The sequence below is a fragment of the Geospiza fortis genome, unplaced genomic scaffold, assembly GCF_000277835.1.
Source record: "Geospiza fortis unplaced genomic scaffold, GeoFor_1.0 scaffold40, whole genome shotgun sequence".
In the NCBI taxonomy this organism is placed as follows: Eukaryota; Metazoa; Chordata; class Aves; order Passeriformes; family Thraupidae; genus Geospiza; species Geospiza fortis.
Genome location: NW_005054297.1, coordinates 24150571 through 24164743, shown reverse-complemented (window position 1 = coordinate 24164743; position 14173 = coordinate 24150571). Strand labels below are relative to the sequence as shown.

The following is a 14173-nucleotide window of genomic DNA, read 5'->3' as shown; positions in this document are numbered from 1 at the left end:
GAGCTGTAAGCTTCATGGTCAAAATCACCAGTATTCTACTCCTTGTAACCTTAAACTAAACCTAATTTTTAGTTAGATACTTACATAAACAGTGTTGGATCACACTGCTCACTTTTTTTTGCTGACATTTCTCAATCTTTGGAGATACACTACATGAAACACTTTTAACCAGCGTCAGCTTTCTTTTTTTTTTTCATAAAAGGCTGTCAGATCCCTAAGACATGCAAATAAAGCACATTTACGAGCTCAGGTAAAACATCACCAATACCTCTTGGGCTCCACTGCTCTCTCTTTTCCCTAAGTGTAATCACTATATGAAACAGCCAATTTTTCACAAACTCCTGAACAAATAAATAAAGTCAGATAAGTATTTCTACTTACCACAACCAGATTAATATGCTAAATTTCTGGAATTTGTATAATCTTCAAGTTGAATATTTTACTGTTATAGCATGCACTTTACTAATATTCATTATTATATTCAATTTAGAAAAAAGAAATAAAGAAATTAAATCACTCCAGTTTATAGTTTCCACAGGGTAATAAAAATCTTTGTGGCACTTTAGAATATAACAACTGCAAAAAAACTCCTAGTCTATAAGACCAAAACTATTTGCTATCATATCAGAAGTGTTAGAAAACATTTTCTTGAAATGTTCTCATGTTGGAAGATAAGTTTTTTGAAAGCGTACATTTATTACTAATTAGACACAATTAATAACTTGAAATAAGTAATGTGACAAGATCAGAGCCTTTATAGCTACAGCTGATGCCTGTGAATTACCTGAGAGGGGGCACTACAGGACAGCCCGGTCAGCTCACTTATGCGGGCTGCAGCCGTGGGGTTGCTGGAGCTGATGAGGACAGGAGGACTGATTTCCATGGAGTGGCGGTTCTGAGAGGACTGAGAAGCCTTGTTGGACATGGTGAGGGAGGTAAAAGAGTGTCGTTTTTTGGTGTTTTTCTTGGTATCGGTGTGCTTTTGGGTTGAATTGTTGTGGGCTGCCCCAGAGGTACCTTCTCCAGAGTCAACAGCAGAACCTGAGGGCTTGTCCAATTCTATCAACTGTTTGGCTGCTGTGTTAAACTACAAAAACCAGTAACATGTTAGTATTTTTTTTTTATAAAAGTCATCTGAATGTAAAAATCCATCTCTTTTTATTTTACCCATAAGATAATCTCAACCATGCAACTTAAAAGTGTGGCATACCAACCTACTCTACAAATCAGTCAGTAGAGAGTGACAAATCATTCACTACAAACTCAACATACTTACTGTTGGGATGGTATGAAATTTTACTGTCAGAGGTAAAATTTCAATCAATAAAGGACATAATGCCATAGTCCAGACATGGATTAATGCAGCAAAAACCACCGCCTATATCATCCAGAAGTCAGACTAAAACACAGTGGTCCCCTTTGACCTTATAACAGAAAAATCTGTGCTACACAACTTCTTGGATATTTATGTCATTTTCAGCCATTTTTTTGTTTTGTCTATGACACAACCCCACACATTTGCATGTGGGATCTTGAAGATATTCCTCCTAACATCCTTTGGTACTTGTGCACATCTTTAACACTACCAGCAATGAAAACACAGGCTTCCTCAATGCAGGTTTAAGAACAGAGTAGGACAGACCACATACCCAGCTATATCAGTATACTGCCTGGCAACAGGCACCTATACAGGCATAAGATGGCATAGGGAGAAAAGAAACATATATAGGCTATTCTGTGGAAATATCTTCTCAGCTTCTGAATTTTCTAAAGTAGAGGCACCATCTCTGTCCCATTTTTCTCTTTTTTTTAAGCTTAGGTAAAGAATTTTTGTTCACAATGAGATTTTCTATCTGCTAATTTGTAACAACAATACTACATTAAATGCAAACAAATCCTTCATTTCCAATGAAGAAATGAGGAATCCCACACATTTTCTTCTTACAATGAAATGTAAGCTATATAATGGGGAGGAGGAGAGGAAACCAATAAACAAACCCTCTACATCTTTCAAGCCCCCTTTATTTTTAGAAAAACTTAGCACTATTAGAAATAATAACGTCAGAGCTCTCACGCAATCATGAGCTGAAATAACACCAGCACCAGTTTTCTGAACATGTACCATTAAATATGAATACTGTTACTTGAAAAGCGTAGGTGATTATGAAGAAAGAAAAGATCTTTTCTGAAGAACATCAGGATGAAAGAATGAAATTAGTTACTGTGGAATTTCATTTCTATTCTTCAGCATATTATTTCTTCTATTTATTGTACCATTTTCCTGCAAGTCTTGAGATACCTACTATGCTCATGAGAAGTTTTAAAGTAGTATTTTACCCCATCAAAACTACTAGACAAACAACAAACCATTAATCATGACAGCATCAACACTGATTTAAATGCAGCTCCCATAGATGACCAGCTTATATTCTGAAAACAAGTAGATATCTACAGATATACCTATATTAGGTAGTGTAAAAGAAAAAAAATATATTTTTTTAAATATAGAAGAGGTTGGCAAGTGATATTTGAAAGATGTCATCTGGAAGAAAATTTCATGTACATACAGAAAAAAAAAAGATGAAGTTCAAAACCAGAACTACTGGAACAATGAGGAGTAGATGTAAAAACCTTCTACAGAAGAGGAAGAACTACATGGAATACACTGCAGTGGAGGAAGAGCATAATGGGAGATTTGAACCAGGATATGAAGTCAAGAATACAGAATTTTTTCCTAAATGTTCTTATTGTTGGTCCTTTAGAATGCAACTGAAGAGAACTGGAATCACAGAATCATAGGGTTGGAAGGGACCTTCAAGATCAAGTTCCAACCCATCTGCCATGGGCAGGGACGCCTCCCACTAGACCAGGTTGCTCAGAGTCCCATCCAACCTGGTCCTGAACACTTCCAGCGATGGGGCATCCGCAACCTCCCTGGGCACCCTGTTCCAGTGCCTCACCACCCTCGCAGTAAAGAATTTCTTCCCAATATCTAATCATAACCTATCTTCTTCCAGTTTGAGTCCATTTCCCCTGGTCCTGCCACTACATACTCTTGTAAAAAGTCCCTCACCATCTTTCTTGTAAGAAGGAAGAACAGGAGAAGAGAATGTCAGAGCAGTAAACAATCATATGAAAAAGGTGGATGCTAGATTTTCCTTCCTGCTATTACTCAAGATGGATCATATGGATCAAAATAATATTGTATTACTTGCATATAACAGAAGATATAAACACATAATTTTCTCCAATGAAGCCCATTATTTAGATGATTGTTGAATTTTAAATTTAGATCAAACATACTTTAAACAGTTATTTCATTACAAAACATCAAGGCTGAAGGATATGAAACAAGCAGAAAATAAGACAAAAAAAAAAGCCTGCTCCGCTGTTCAGCTTGTCAGGATCTTATTTGCCATCACGACAAACATGCAGGTTTTTCAAGGTCTAATAATTTTATCTATTTTGCACATTTTTTTTTCAACTCAGATTGAAATTCTTCACATCCTTCCTGAGAATCTAGGTATTCCATACTGTTGATACAATGGCTGCAACTGTTTCCATTCTTATGTAACCTACATCGTTATTTGCAAAGAACTTCCTAATCAGAGAAGTTAAGGGATCACAGAGGAATGAAAAGGAAAACCAAAAGGCACTTTGCTAACAGCACCCCAAGGTACCTGTTACACCTAATTATATTTGTTTACCTCCAGAAGCTATCAATGCTTGCAGAATCTGATTACTTAGTACAGTGAACAACCTATTAGGGAAAAGTTAAGGCTTGCCCATGGGATCAATTCAAGATGAATTCAAATAAAAGCAGCATTCTGTGCTTTTTTATGCAGAGAAGCAAGCAAATGACAGTTGCATGAATTTGAAGATGGGAGAGAACTGATTACTGGCCTCTTCTTTGAAGTAACCTGGGGACAGCAACAGCTGCAGAATATTTTGCAGAGTGCAGTTTACTTCTCTTCCTTGAAAAGAGAAATTAAGCACCTGCATGCATTCTCCAGTGAAATGGCTAGCAGATATTCAAGGTCACCAAGGGACTGAACCCAAGTCATGCTATGAAGTGTTTCAATCTAGCATTCCTTTCTGCAACAAATATCTATGTACCTAGGCCTGCAATTCCTACATCAGTTGTTTTCCTTAACAGACATATTTGCATTGAGGCTTCCTTACTTCAATCTTTACATTCACTTTTTTTCGTTTTTTCCCATTCAACAGAATTTTTGCTGCAACAGAAAGCCTGAAATCCAATTCCCTTTCCCACCAACCTCCAGGAAACTGAAGAACTTTCCAAGCAGGGCAGGACAGAGGCAGCTGGCTGAGCCACGTCTCGGTGCCACAGCAGGGATGAGGTCAGCACACAGCTTTCCTCTGCCTGCAGATGTCTGCAGGAATTACCACTACTGCAAGGGCTCTAAGAGTGGTGCTTTGCTACACTTATTTTAAAAATTAACTCAGGTGTTCTTTACTTGCACAAAAGTAAACAAAAGCTGACATTATTTTCTAGTGACAATTTGACTGAAGAGTGATTTCTTTTCCCTGATTTTTGTTCTATTCTGGGCATTTGTATTTGTTTATGAAGTGTTAAACTAGGTCAAATCATCCAATTTGAGGTTTAAGAAATGTATATTGTACCCAGAACCGCAAATTTTCAGAAAAAAGTCTAATAATATCTGTTTAGTTATGAATAATCTTTGTTCTTGGAACAGCAATAAGTGTTAAGTGTGATTTAATAGAATCACTCTTCAAATTTCTCTCAAAATGTATTCAGTCTCACTTTTATTACTAACACAAATTTAATACGTGAAAGTTAGAAAAGAAGGGATCAGAGTAGTGAATCATAATAGGGCAAAATTGTCCTCAAATACAATCAGAGATTTTCATGGACTTCAACATTATCTAAAATTTTATCCTCACTGTACAAGAAATATCTCAATTATTACACCTATACTACAGAATAAACATCACAGACTATGCCCATTTTATAGTTAATGACTTCAGATAATCTCTAGTGAATGGAGCTAGTAATTCACATTTTCAAACAAAAGGATGTGGACTAACATACACAAGGTAAAAGCTATGTCTGTCATTATAACATGATAGAATTCCCTAAAAATAGGCAATGATTACAGGATTGGGAATGCAATGAAAACTACCATATAAAAATCTTTCAAAAATATTAATTACTTTTCATCTTCATTGTCTTAATAAAATTGGTAAGAATGGTTTGCTATACTTGTTTCTATCAGCTGTCTCTATATTTTCCAGAACAATAGTTATATACTCTCAGAAACCAGGCATTTCAAAATTCAACCCCATACTTTACTACACATCTCACTGCCTTCCACCACAGTATGCACTTCAGTTTAGTATATACTGAAAAAACCCACCTATCTGATTTGAACTAACTCTTAGGGTATAATTTATCATTCTAGACTTTCCATTCCACTTTAGTGGGGATTTGAGAAAGTGTACTTACTTAAGTGTTGATGCCTGTTCTAAAAGGGTTTATTGAAAATACATTTTCTTAGTTGATGGAATCAGTCTAAAAACATTAACAGAAATATATTTTGTGACTTTCACTTTTACATATTTTTTTCCAAGGGCATATATCCTTTTTGCAACTTTTGTCGAGATACGAATGTAGTTGTTAGCTAAATAGCTCAAGTGGCTGCCCTAGGAAAGGGCTTTTTCTAACAAGGCTGAGTAATTTAGTTTGAAAAAACACTACAAAAAGCTTTACTGACTGAATTGAAGGGGCAGTTAATTGCAAGAGGCTAGGAAAGAATACCCAAGGGCAAGAAATCATTAAATTGGCCTTTAAAAACGTCTCAAACTGAAGCCAAAATTGCACTAAGCAAGTTGAAACTTTTTTGGTCTTCTTGTTTTTACAGTCATGAAATTTTCTACCCCCAGATTTACAGATCCTTACATCAAGCTACAAAGATAAATATATATCTTTCCCTTTTAAAAATAATAAATTCTATTTCAGTTGAAAGCAGTAATGGTTTTTGAAGTTCCCATCTCATCATAGGATTCAGAAATTGAATTAATAAAACCTGACTTGATTCTTAGTATGGTTACACATTTCTTCTGTGACCTGAAGTACATATTTCTCATCCCAGAGATAATGTGAAAATACTTTTTTCTTTCATCATTCTGCCTCAATTATTTAAATGAAACACTGTCGGTGCAGGGAAGTGTATCTTACCAAGTATTCACAACATACCTATCAGAAAAGGACAAACACTCTTCTAAACCTTTGTATTTTTCTGTAATGCAAATTTGAATAATCATTGTGGCTGTACACACTGCTCCTAATCACTGATGTCTTTCTATAGAAAAGATACAGCTTTCAACTCTTAAAATTTAAAAGGTTGGGGAAATTTTCTCAACTGCTACCTCTTACTGTGAATTGTTGTAACACATGACAAATGCAGGAAGATGGAGAAGGTTTTATATATGGCTCTGTTGATGAAAAAGCCGATCCTTTACCTGTTCAACAACAAACAATATCCTTTGACATCCTAATTGTGCTAATTTGGTTTTGAAGGGCGGATATTAGGGACAGTGCAAAGCTAACTATTTCTCTGACTTGCTGACTACTTTCATTTTGTGGCTAAGTGTGGTTTGGATTGACTGCATGACTCCAGTATTAACAAGAAAACATAGTGACTGCCTCCAATTACACTAATTTCAATTCCATTCAATAAAAATAGGTATCAAATAGCTAAGTTCAACTGCTGCGGACATTAACTTTCCCAAAGAGAATTTTAGGTCTAAGATTATTTATATCTCAGGTTATTTTAGAATCATCACCAGTACTGATTATTTTTCCTTTCAGAAAATTAAACATACAGCCTTACTGAGGACCCAGCTTTACTCACCTCAACATAGGAAATTGGAAATATTCCTATCTTGTCAGCCAGCATTCCTTCTGCCCAGTTTTCATCCACACGGCGAATTACAGTCAGAATATCATCCTGTGTGAACATGCAGTGATTATGTCTCCCAGCTCTAATTTAACTTTTCATTTAATTTTCCTCCATAACACAGGAGTAATCAGAGAAGGCAAGACATGGATAAGAACCGCAGAGAAGGCACTCTGTAAGAGGAATATGCTGCTTTGGGGCTTGAAGTCAGTTCAAGCTGTTCTTTTTCCTTTTGTCCAAGCTCAACTAACTGCCCACATCTCAGCGATCTGACTTTGCCCTTAGTGCCAGTCTTCCTGTCATGTTCAGTCCATGTTACTCATCAGCCCCCCTTTAATTCCTTGGCATTATTCAACAGAACCACAACCATTTTCCTTCTCAACTGACTCATTATCTAACCTTCCCTAGATGTTGTTTTTCTACTTAAGTACTTAAGAACATTGCTAGTGATATGACTTCTTTCACATCTGCAATTTGAGTGTTTCTTTAGAAGATGGAATGTTTTTAATTCACAACATAGGTTATTTCTCATAAATTAGGGACATCACTACCGCAAGTATGAAAAAATGCATTCTCAGAAATAAAACATCAGAGAAATTATATGTAATTTAGAAAGAGAATGCAAAACTAATCAATATAGGAGAAATACTTGCACAATTATTTGTCCTTTTCATATGTGTGCAGCTCCAATAAGAAATGCAGATAATTCTACAAAACAGTTGTATTATTTCTTATCCAAATAAATGAAATCATTAGAAGAAAATAGTAATTGTATTCTCTTTTTACCTTTGCAAATGGTAAACAGTCTTTATCTGCTTCCTTGTCTTTTACTTCAAAATCATAAAGTGCTTTGCACTGAGGCGGAGGTTGAGGTAAAGGTTTAATAATTTGAACAAAATTGGTAGGAAAAAAGCCATGGATGCCATTGACTTCTCCATGATACCAATTTTCATCCACCTGTCGACGTAAAATGATGATGTCTCCTTTACTGAATTTAAGATCTCCAGGTTCTTTTCCCTCATAGTTATACAATGCTTTGGCACATGGTAACTGAGGTACACCCTAAAGAAAAAGAAAAAAATAACAGATCATTAGAATTAGATGAGCATTACTAAATAGAATTTATATTATATTTTTGAAGAGTATGAATGAAGCTGCAAAGTATGAAATTGCAAAGTAAAATTATACACATATTTTACTGCAATGATTCTACTGATTTTTACCCACACAAGAGGGAAGAGCTTCAGTTCTCAGCAGTCTCAAGATCCCTCTAACTTTCATTATGATTTTTAATATACAAAGTTTCTAGATACAGAAAAGACAGAAAAATATAATACTTTAACCCTCATGTACTAATTCACTAAGATGAAACATTAAAAAATTAAAACAAGCAAACTGGAAAGCAACCTGACCACTTGAGAGACTACTGGCAGAAAAATGCTGCAAGAAAATACAACACTGGAATAGAAAATTTGCTATAAGGCCTTTAAGGCAGTTTCCTGCCTGACTTTCTTATTATCTTCCTCACCGTATTTACTTCATGGGCAGAGAATAATAAAGATGAGGACATAAAGGAGATGTTTTCCAGCTTGAAAAACAAATTTCAGTTTATTAAAAATGAAAATTCTCATCCTGGAGCAACTCTTTTATTTAAATTATTTATTTAAAACCACAGCTAATAAGAATTACTGGAAAAGATCTGTTGAAGGTATGCATCCTTGGGTTTCCTGAACTTGATTCCTCCATAATATCTGAAAACTGTAGATCATTGGTGCTGCTGTTGAATGCAGATCAGAAGGACTGCAATTTAATACTGTCACCTTCCCTTATATACATTGCAGGTATTATTTTTTAATTGCTTAGCCTGTATCTCCAAATTTTGCAAGAGAGAGTCATAAAATTCTACAATTGTAGTGTTAGGGCTACTGCCTTCAAAACTCTCTCCAGATTTAAATACCTGGAGGGGTGCTTACCCCCTTAATGATGCAAACAGCAGTAACTTGCATTACTAATAGAGTCTTTCCAAAGCAAAGGCAGCCTTTATAGTCACATAGAGCACAGTATTTCACATCTTTGATGCAAACCCATATGGAAAAAGCAAAATTTAATGAAATTCAAGGTTGCTGATATTATTTGCCACATCTACCCTATGGTATGTCTCTCCTCTCAAGTCTTCCACCAGCTCAGATCGTGAACTGGAGTTGCACTTGCAATATCTCAAGAAGTCACACACAATGTAAGGAAATTCTCAGAAGGAATTATCACTTTGAGTCTGTCCATTGGGCAGAAGACAGAGTTTTGATAATGTATATCACATTTAACAAAATTTTATCTTTCAATATAATCAATTTTTTTTTTCGGACAGCTTTAACTTTTGTCCATGCATATTAATGTCTCCAATGTATAAATAATATCTTGAAGATTAACTTCTCTAGTAACCTTTTTTCTATGCCAAACAGTCAAAGGAGAACCATGTGTGTATATACATAGGTACAGAGGAGTATGATTTACATATGAATAGAGGAAAATCAAAGTTCATTCTATTGTCTCCAGGATGAATATGAAATCACGATCACACTTAATTGCATCAGTGCACTATGATGCCACACTCTGTACAAACCTGGATATGGAAAAAGACACTAAGTAGGGAATTTGTGGGCCTCAGCCAAGTGAGGGGAAAATTAATGGTCAGAACAGAAGAATTAAAAAATTATATAAAAATAAATATGTGTGTGTGTGTGTGTGTGTATTTTTAGTTTTATGTTCTCTGCAGAGTACACAGACAGAATGAAGGAAGCAGTCAGTGTAGATGGAGTACGAACAAGTGCAAAGAGAGAACTTTGGGGGAGAGGAAGCAAAAAGAAGCAGACCTCTCTAAACAAGAGAGGAAACACTGCTTGCTTATCCCTTTCCATCACAATAACAAACAAGCAAACAAACATGCAAACAAAAGGATTAAGAGCCAAGAATTACTTGACAGAAAGTGGGCCTCAAGCAATTATGGCTGCTACAGGATACAGAAATCTCTCTTGCACTGGAGGTAATAGTTTGACTTCTCCCAGGAATCTCACCGTTGTCCTGGGAGAAAGCTTTCTATGTCCCCACGCTGAGGAAGAGGTTTTAGATCAGCTTTTTGTATCAAATACAGTTGGAAAAAAAATCTCTAAAAACAAACAAAACAAGCCAGGAGTACCAGTGCAGATCATGTCAAAGCAATCAAACTCATTTGTCGTCATTTAATTGTTAGAATTCCATATTGCATTTATGCAGTTTATCACAAAGGCTCCCACAAACAAATCTGCATACAAAAGTACAAACATCTGTTTATGCTTTACAGGAATTTCCTTTCCCAGTGTAAAGGTTGAGTTTCTGCAAAGCTTGTTTCCCACATTAAATAGAAATGGTTCCAGTCCATAATTCCAAATAAAACAAAGTTCAACAAAACACACAGTTCCCAGTTGGACTCCCAGGGATTAAAGAGAAGTAGTTAAATGACTGAGAGGAGACGTGGATGACTTTTCCTTCTGTCCCAGAGGGAGGATGAAGTGACAAAGAGCGGGTGCAAGGGGGAGGGCTGCTTTCAGGGGTACAGGATCAAGAGTCCTTGAGCACCATCTTCACATTCCTTCTGCCCTGAGCAACCTGGAGCCACGGCTCACGGCCGGCGCCTTCCGGGCCCTTGTGGTCAGGCAGCTCCAGCCCCCCTCTGCCCCTCTGGCTGCTCACCAGCAGAGATGGCCGTGAGGACACACCGAGCCAGAGTTTACATTTCACTCCATGCCTCTCACTTGGCTAAACATGAAAGAAAGGCTTTGGAAGAAAAACTTTGCAGCCTACCCTTAAGTTTACAGCTGCCACTTACCCTTGCAGCTCTTGGAGTAAGCAACAACAATAACAACAAAACAAAGATAAAAACCATTTTAGGAAGTTAAAATCTAAAATTCAGAAGGACTCCACATGACAGGTTCTTAGAATTATTTTCTTAGTCCTTACGCAAAAATATCTGAATTTCTAGTGCTACTGATGATAGACCAAGTGTTTAAATTAATTTTTAGCAAAGGCATGGATATATACATATATTTCAAATGCCAGATTCCTTTAAAGAAAATAATACATGATGACATCAAAACAAATGGCTTAAAAAGAATATGAAAAAATGCATATGCATTCATATACATGAGACTCAGGTTCCTCAGTTTTCTTCTCCTAACCCAGATATTTTGTCTTAGAAACCTACAGAATGCACAGTTTTGCTCCTTGGATTTATACTTTTATTTTCAGTCACCTGATTTAGAAGTTTACTTTTATTTTTTTAATGGGCAATATGCAACTATATGTATTTTTCATAAGCTTAAGCCAAGAGAAACTTATGCCTGCAAAGAAACATGAGATCTGATTTCCTTTAAAAAAGGAGTTTTGGTGGCAGAAGCCCAAATGTAAATATGCTTACACTGGCACAAAACAGCACTCAGTCTGTACATACTGCACTTGAAGAACCAACATTAGATAAAGTGGCAAAAAATAGTAAACCCTCTCTCAAGGAAATGAATGGCACAGACACGGGACCAGCCACATCTCTGTTTTTTTGAAGCCTCCCAGCCACGATGCTGCTGGCTGTCCCTTTTCCAAGCAAGCAAGGCATTCCCTGTTCCCTGGCTGCAAGATTGGGAAGTGGCCTGGGCTTCCCCATGAGCCAGCTGAATTTACCCAGAATAATTACACTGGTTTCACCTGTCTGAGCTTCTTAGACACTGAGTGTTTTCAAGAGGCCTGGAAGTAGTGCCTTTTATAGGAGTATTGCTTATGTTGATAGTAAGACAGACAAAAACAATTTTCTGAAACTGGCTACATGCTCTATCAGCTTCCAGAAAAATCCAGCTTGTTCAGATACCACAGCAGCAGTTTTTAGGCCTACTTTTCTTTACAGAAAATCTTAAAACTGGTAGTTGATCCATGTCATGAGGGGATCTTTAACATCCATTATTTGCAACTTTCTTACAAGGAAAGACAGAAAATTGATTTTTCACCTGCACTTGTTGTTTTCTTTCCATGTAGTTCCTAAATCAAACCAAGAGTCACATTAATGACCACGACAAGATGAGAAACTACCACAAAAAAATCTCAAATTACACAGCAATTGAAAGTACAGTAAGTCTAGTGTTACAGAGGTACATTTTCAGTCAATTCCTTTTTTTTTTCCCAAAACCATCAGTATTGTAAGACATACTTGATTGTTTGTGAAAGGTGCTTTTACATAAGGATAACATAATGCAAATATTTGCAGCCAAAACTTGTTTGCAAGGCAGATTTGGGTAAAGTTGGTTCTTAATGTGTACATCCTCCAGTAGGTACAGGTAAACCTGAGATTTCCTCTTCAGACTCTTAGTCATTCAAACCTTTTGAAGGACAATATTGCTTCTTTTAATCTTCTGGTGTATTCTATTTCATATTATTGCTTTCTTGATTAAAATCTTTCAAATGCATCCTTCCTATTACTTTTTTTAAAGTGTAATATTTTGCTTTCTTGCCTTCTTTGGCTTTACTAAGCTGTCCAGTCCTGCAAGAACATTCCCTTTCACATCTGTATTTTTTTTATGTCTCTTTCATCTCACTGGCTCCAATAAGTAGTTTCAAGTCTTAATTTATAGCCACCTGATCTGTGTAATTCAATTATCTTTGTTTCAGCCTCCTTTGTTCCTTCTCTGCTTGCTTTTAACTTTCCATGTATTTTGAGACATAGACCATATGAAAATACTTTACCAAAGACCTTTTTAAACTGCTTATATTAAAATATGTGTTTTCTCAAGTTGGATTTCCTTCTAAAGGAAGGACACATGCTCCCTGTGTTAAAATACAAGTACATTGCTTTGGCCTGAAAATTAAATACTCAGTTTTGTAGGACAGAGCAACCTAAAGACGGTAACATTTGAAACTAAATCTCCCTGTTTCTTTTTGAGCTCCAGAACACAAAGTGTTTCCATAATCTAAGAAGAATGTTAAAAGCTGGCTCCCTGCATTTACTTTTGTCATCTAAGGAACAATTCAAACAAGATCAGATTTGTGCAAAGAAAGGCTGACTTGAGTGTTATTCATCTGTCCCCAACACTGACTTGTTAGCGTAATCAACTTTATGTACTTCTGCCACCAGAACTATCTCAGAAGCCTGCAGAGGTCATCAATACAAATGAAATCTTTTCAGATAAAGTGTCCCTTGGGTCCTGCTATCTGGATGACAAAAAAGTAAGATATTTTTATGTCAGGAGGCTGACAAGTTGCCAGTATACTGTAATAACCATAAAACAAACCTTTGGTAACATCTGATATAAATTACTCTTGCTGTACTGAATACAGTTATAATAGTTCACTAGATTAAAGAAGTGAGCGATGGTAATGTTGGTAAGTATATTCATTTATACTGGTTTCCTACAATACAGTTGTACTAAATCTAATTTTTCTCTGCACACATAAAGCAAAAGGCCAAACATTTGACTTTAAAAAGTGCAAAAGTAGTTGTTTTGAAATGCTGTATTCAAATATAGTTACTTGCTATACAGCTTCTGATTTTAATGAAAGTAGAAGTTTAGCATCAAGAGGAAACTAGCTAGCCAGGTTGCCCTGATCAAAGAGATCAGGGTTTGAAACCCAACTGTGTGTAACTAAACCCATAAAACAATCATAATTTTGAAGAAAGATTACTTTAGGAAAAATACCAGGGTGCCAAATAAAAATATAATCAAGCCAACATATTTATTATACTTTTGCAATCAGTAAAAGTTTTAGAATCTTGATAAATGAGGAAACAGGATTACATTTTTACTGTTATTTAATTAACTGAAGTTAAAAATTCTTTAGTAGACTTTACTAATTTTCAAGGTTTCATCCATCTAACGCAGGTTGACACACCAATCACTCCTAGACCCCTTTGCCTGACTCTATTTAGGACTTTACCAGGTAACTTTGCTCTTGGTAACTTGCGGAAGAATTTCATAGCACAGACTCAGAGAAACTTATATTTTATAGCAGATGGGTAGGTCCTTTATTCATGTAAGCAATTCTTATGTGCTCTTTTAAGGTAAATTCTCAATGGTCTACTCAAAGTAGCCATTTTATTAAAGCCCTTTTTGCTTCCTCTGTCTTAACAGCTTTTAGGAGAAAACATTTTGGCTTTTTTTTCTTGTCTGATGTTCAGATATAAATATAAGGTTGTTTAATGTAAGTATGAGCAACTCTTT

General features: G+C 36.0%; 1 protein-coding gene across 1 annotated transcript in view; it reads right to left on the bottom strand.

The window, feature by feature from the left end:
- The window catches only part of SH3RF1 (SH3 domain containing ring finger 1), an 80325-nt gene that overhangs the window by 24144 nt on the left and 42008 nt on the right, over positions 1-14173 (bottom strand). Inside the window, 3 exon segments of the mRNA XM_005415556.3 lie at positions 785-1087; positions 6897-6992; positions 7728-8003. Of these exon segments, the coding sequence (XP_005415613.2) occupies positions 785-1087; positions 6897-6992; positions 7728-8003 (675 nt within the window).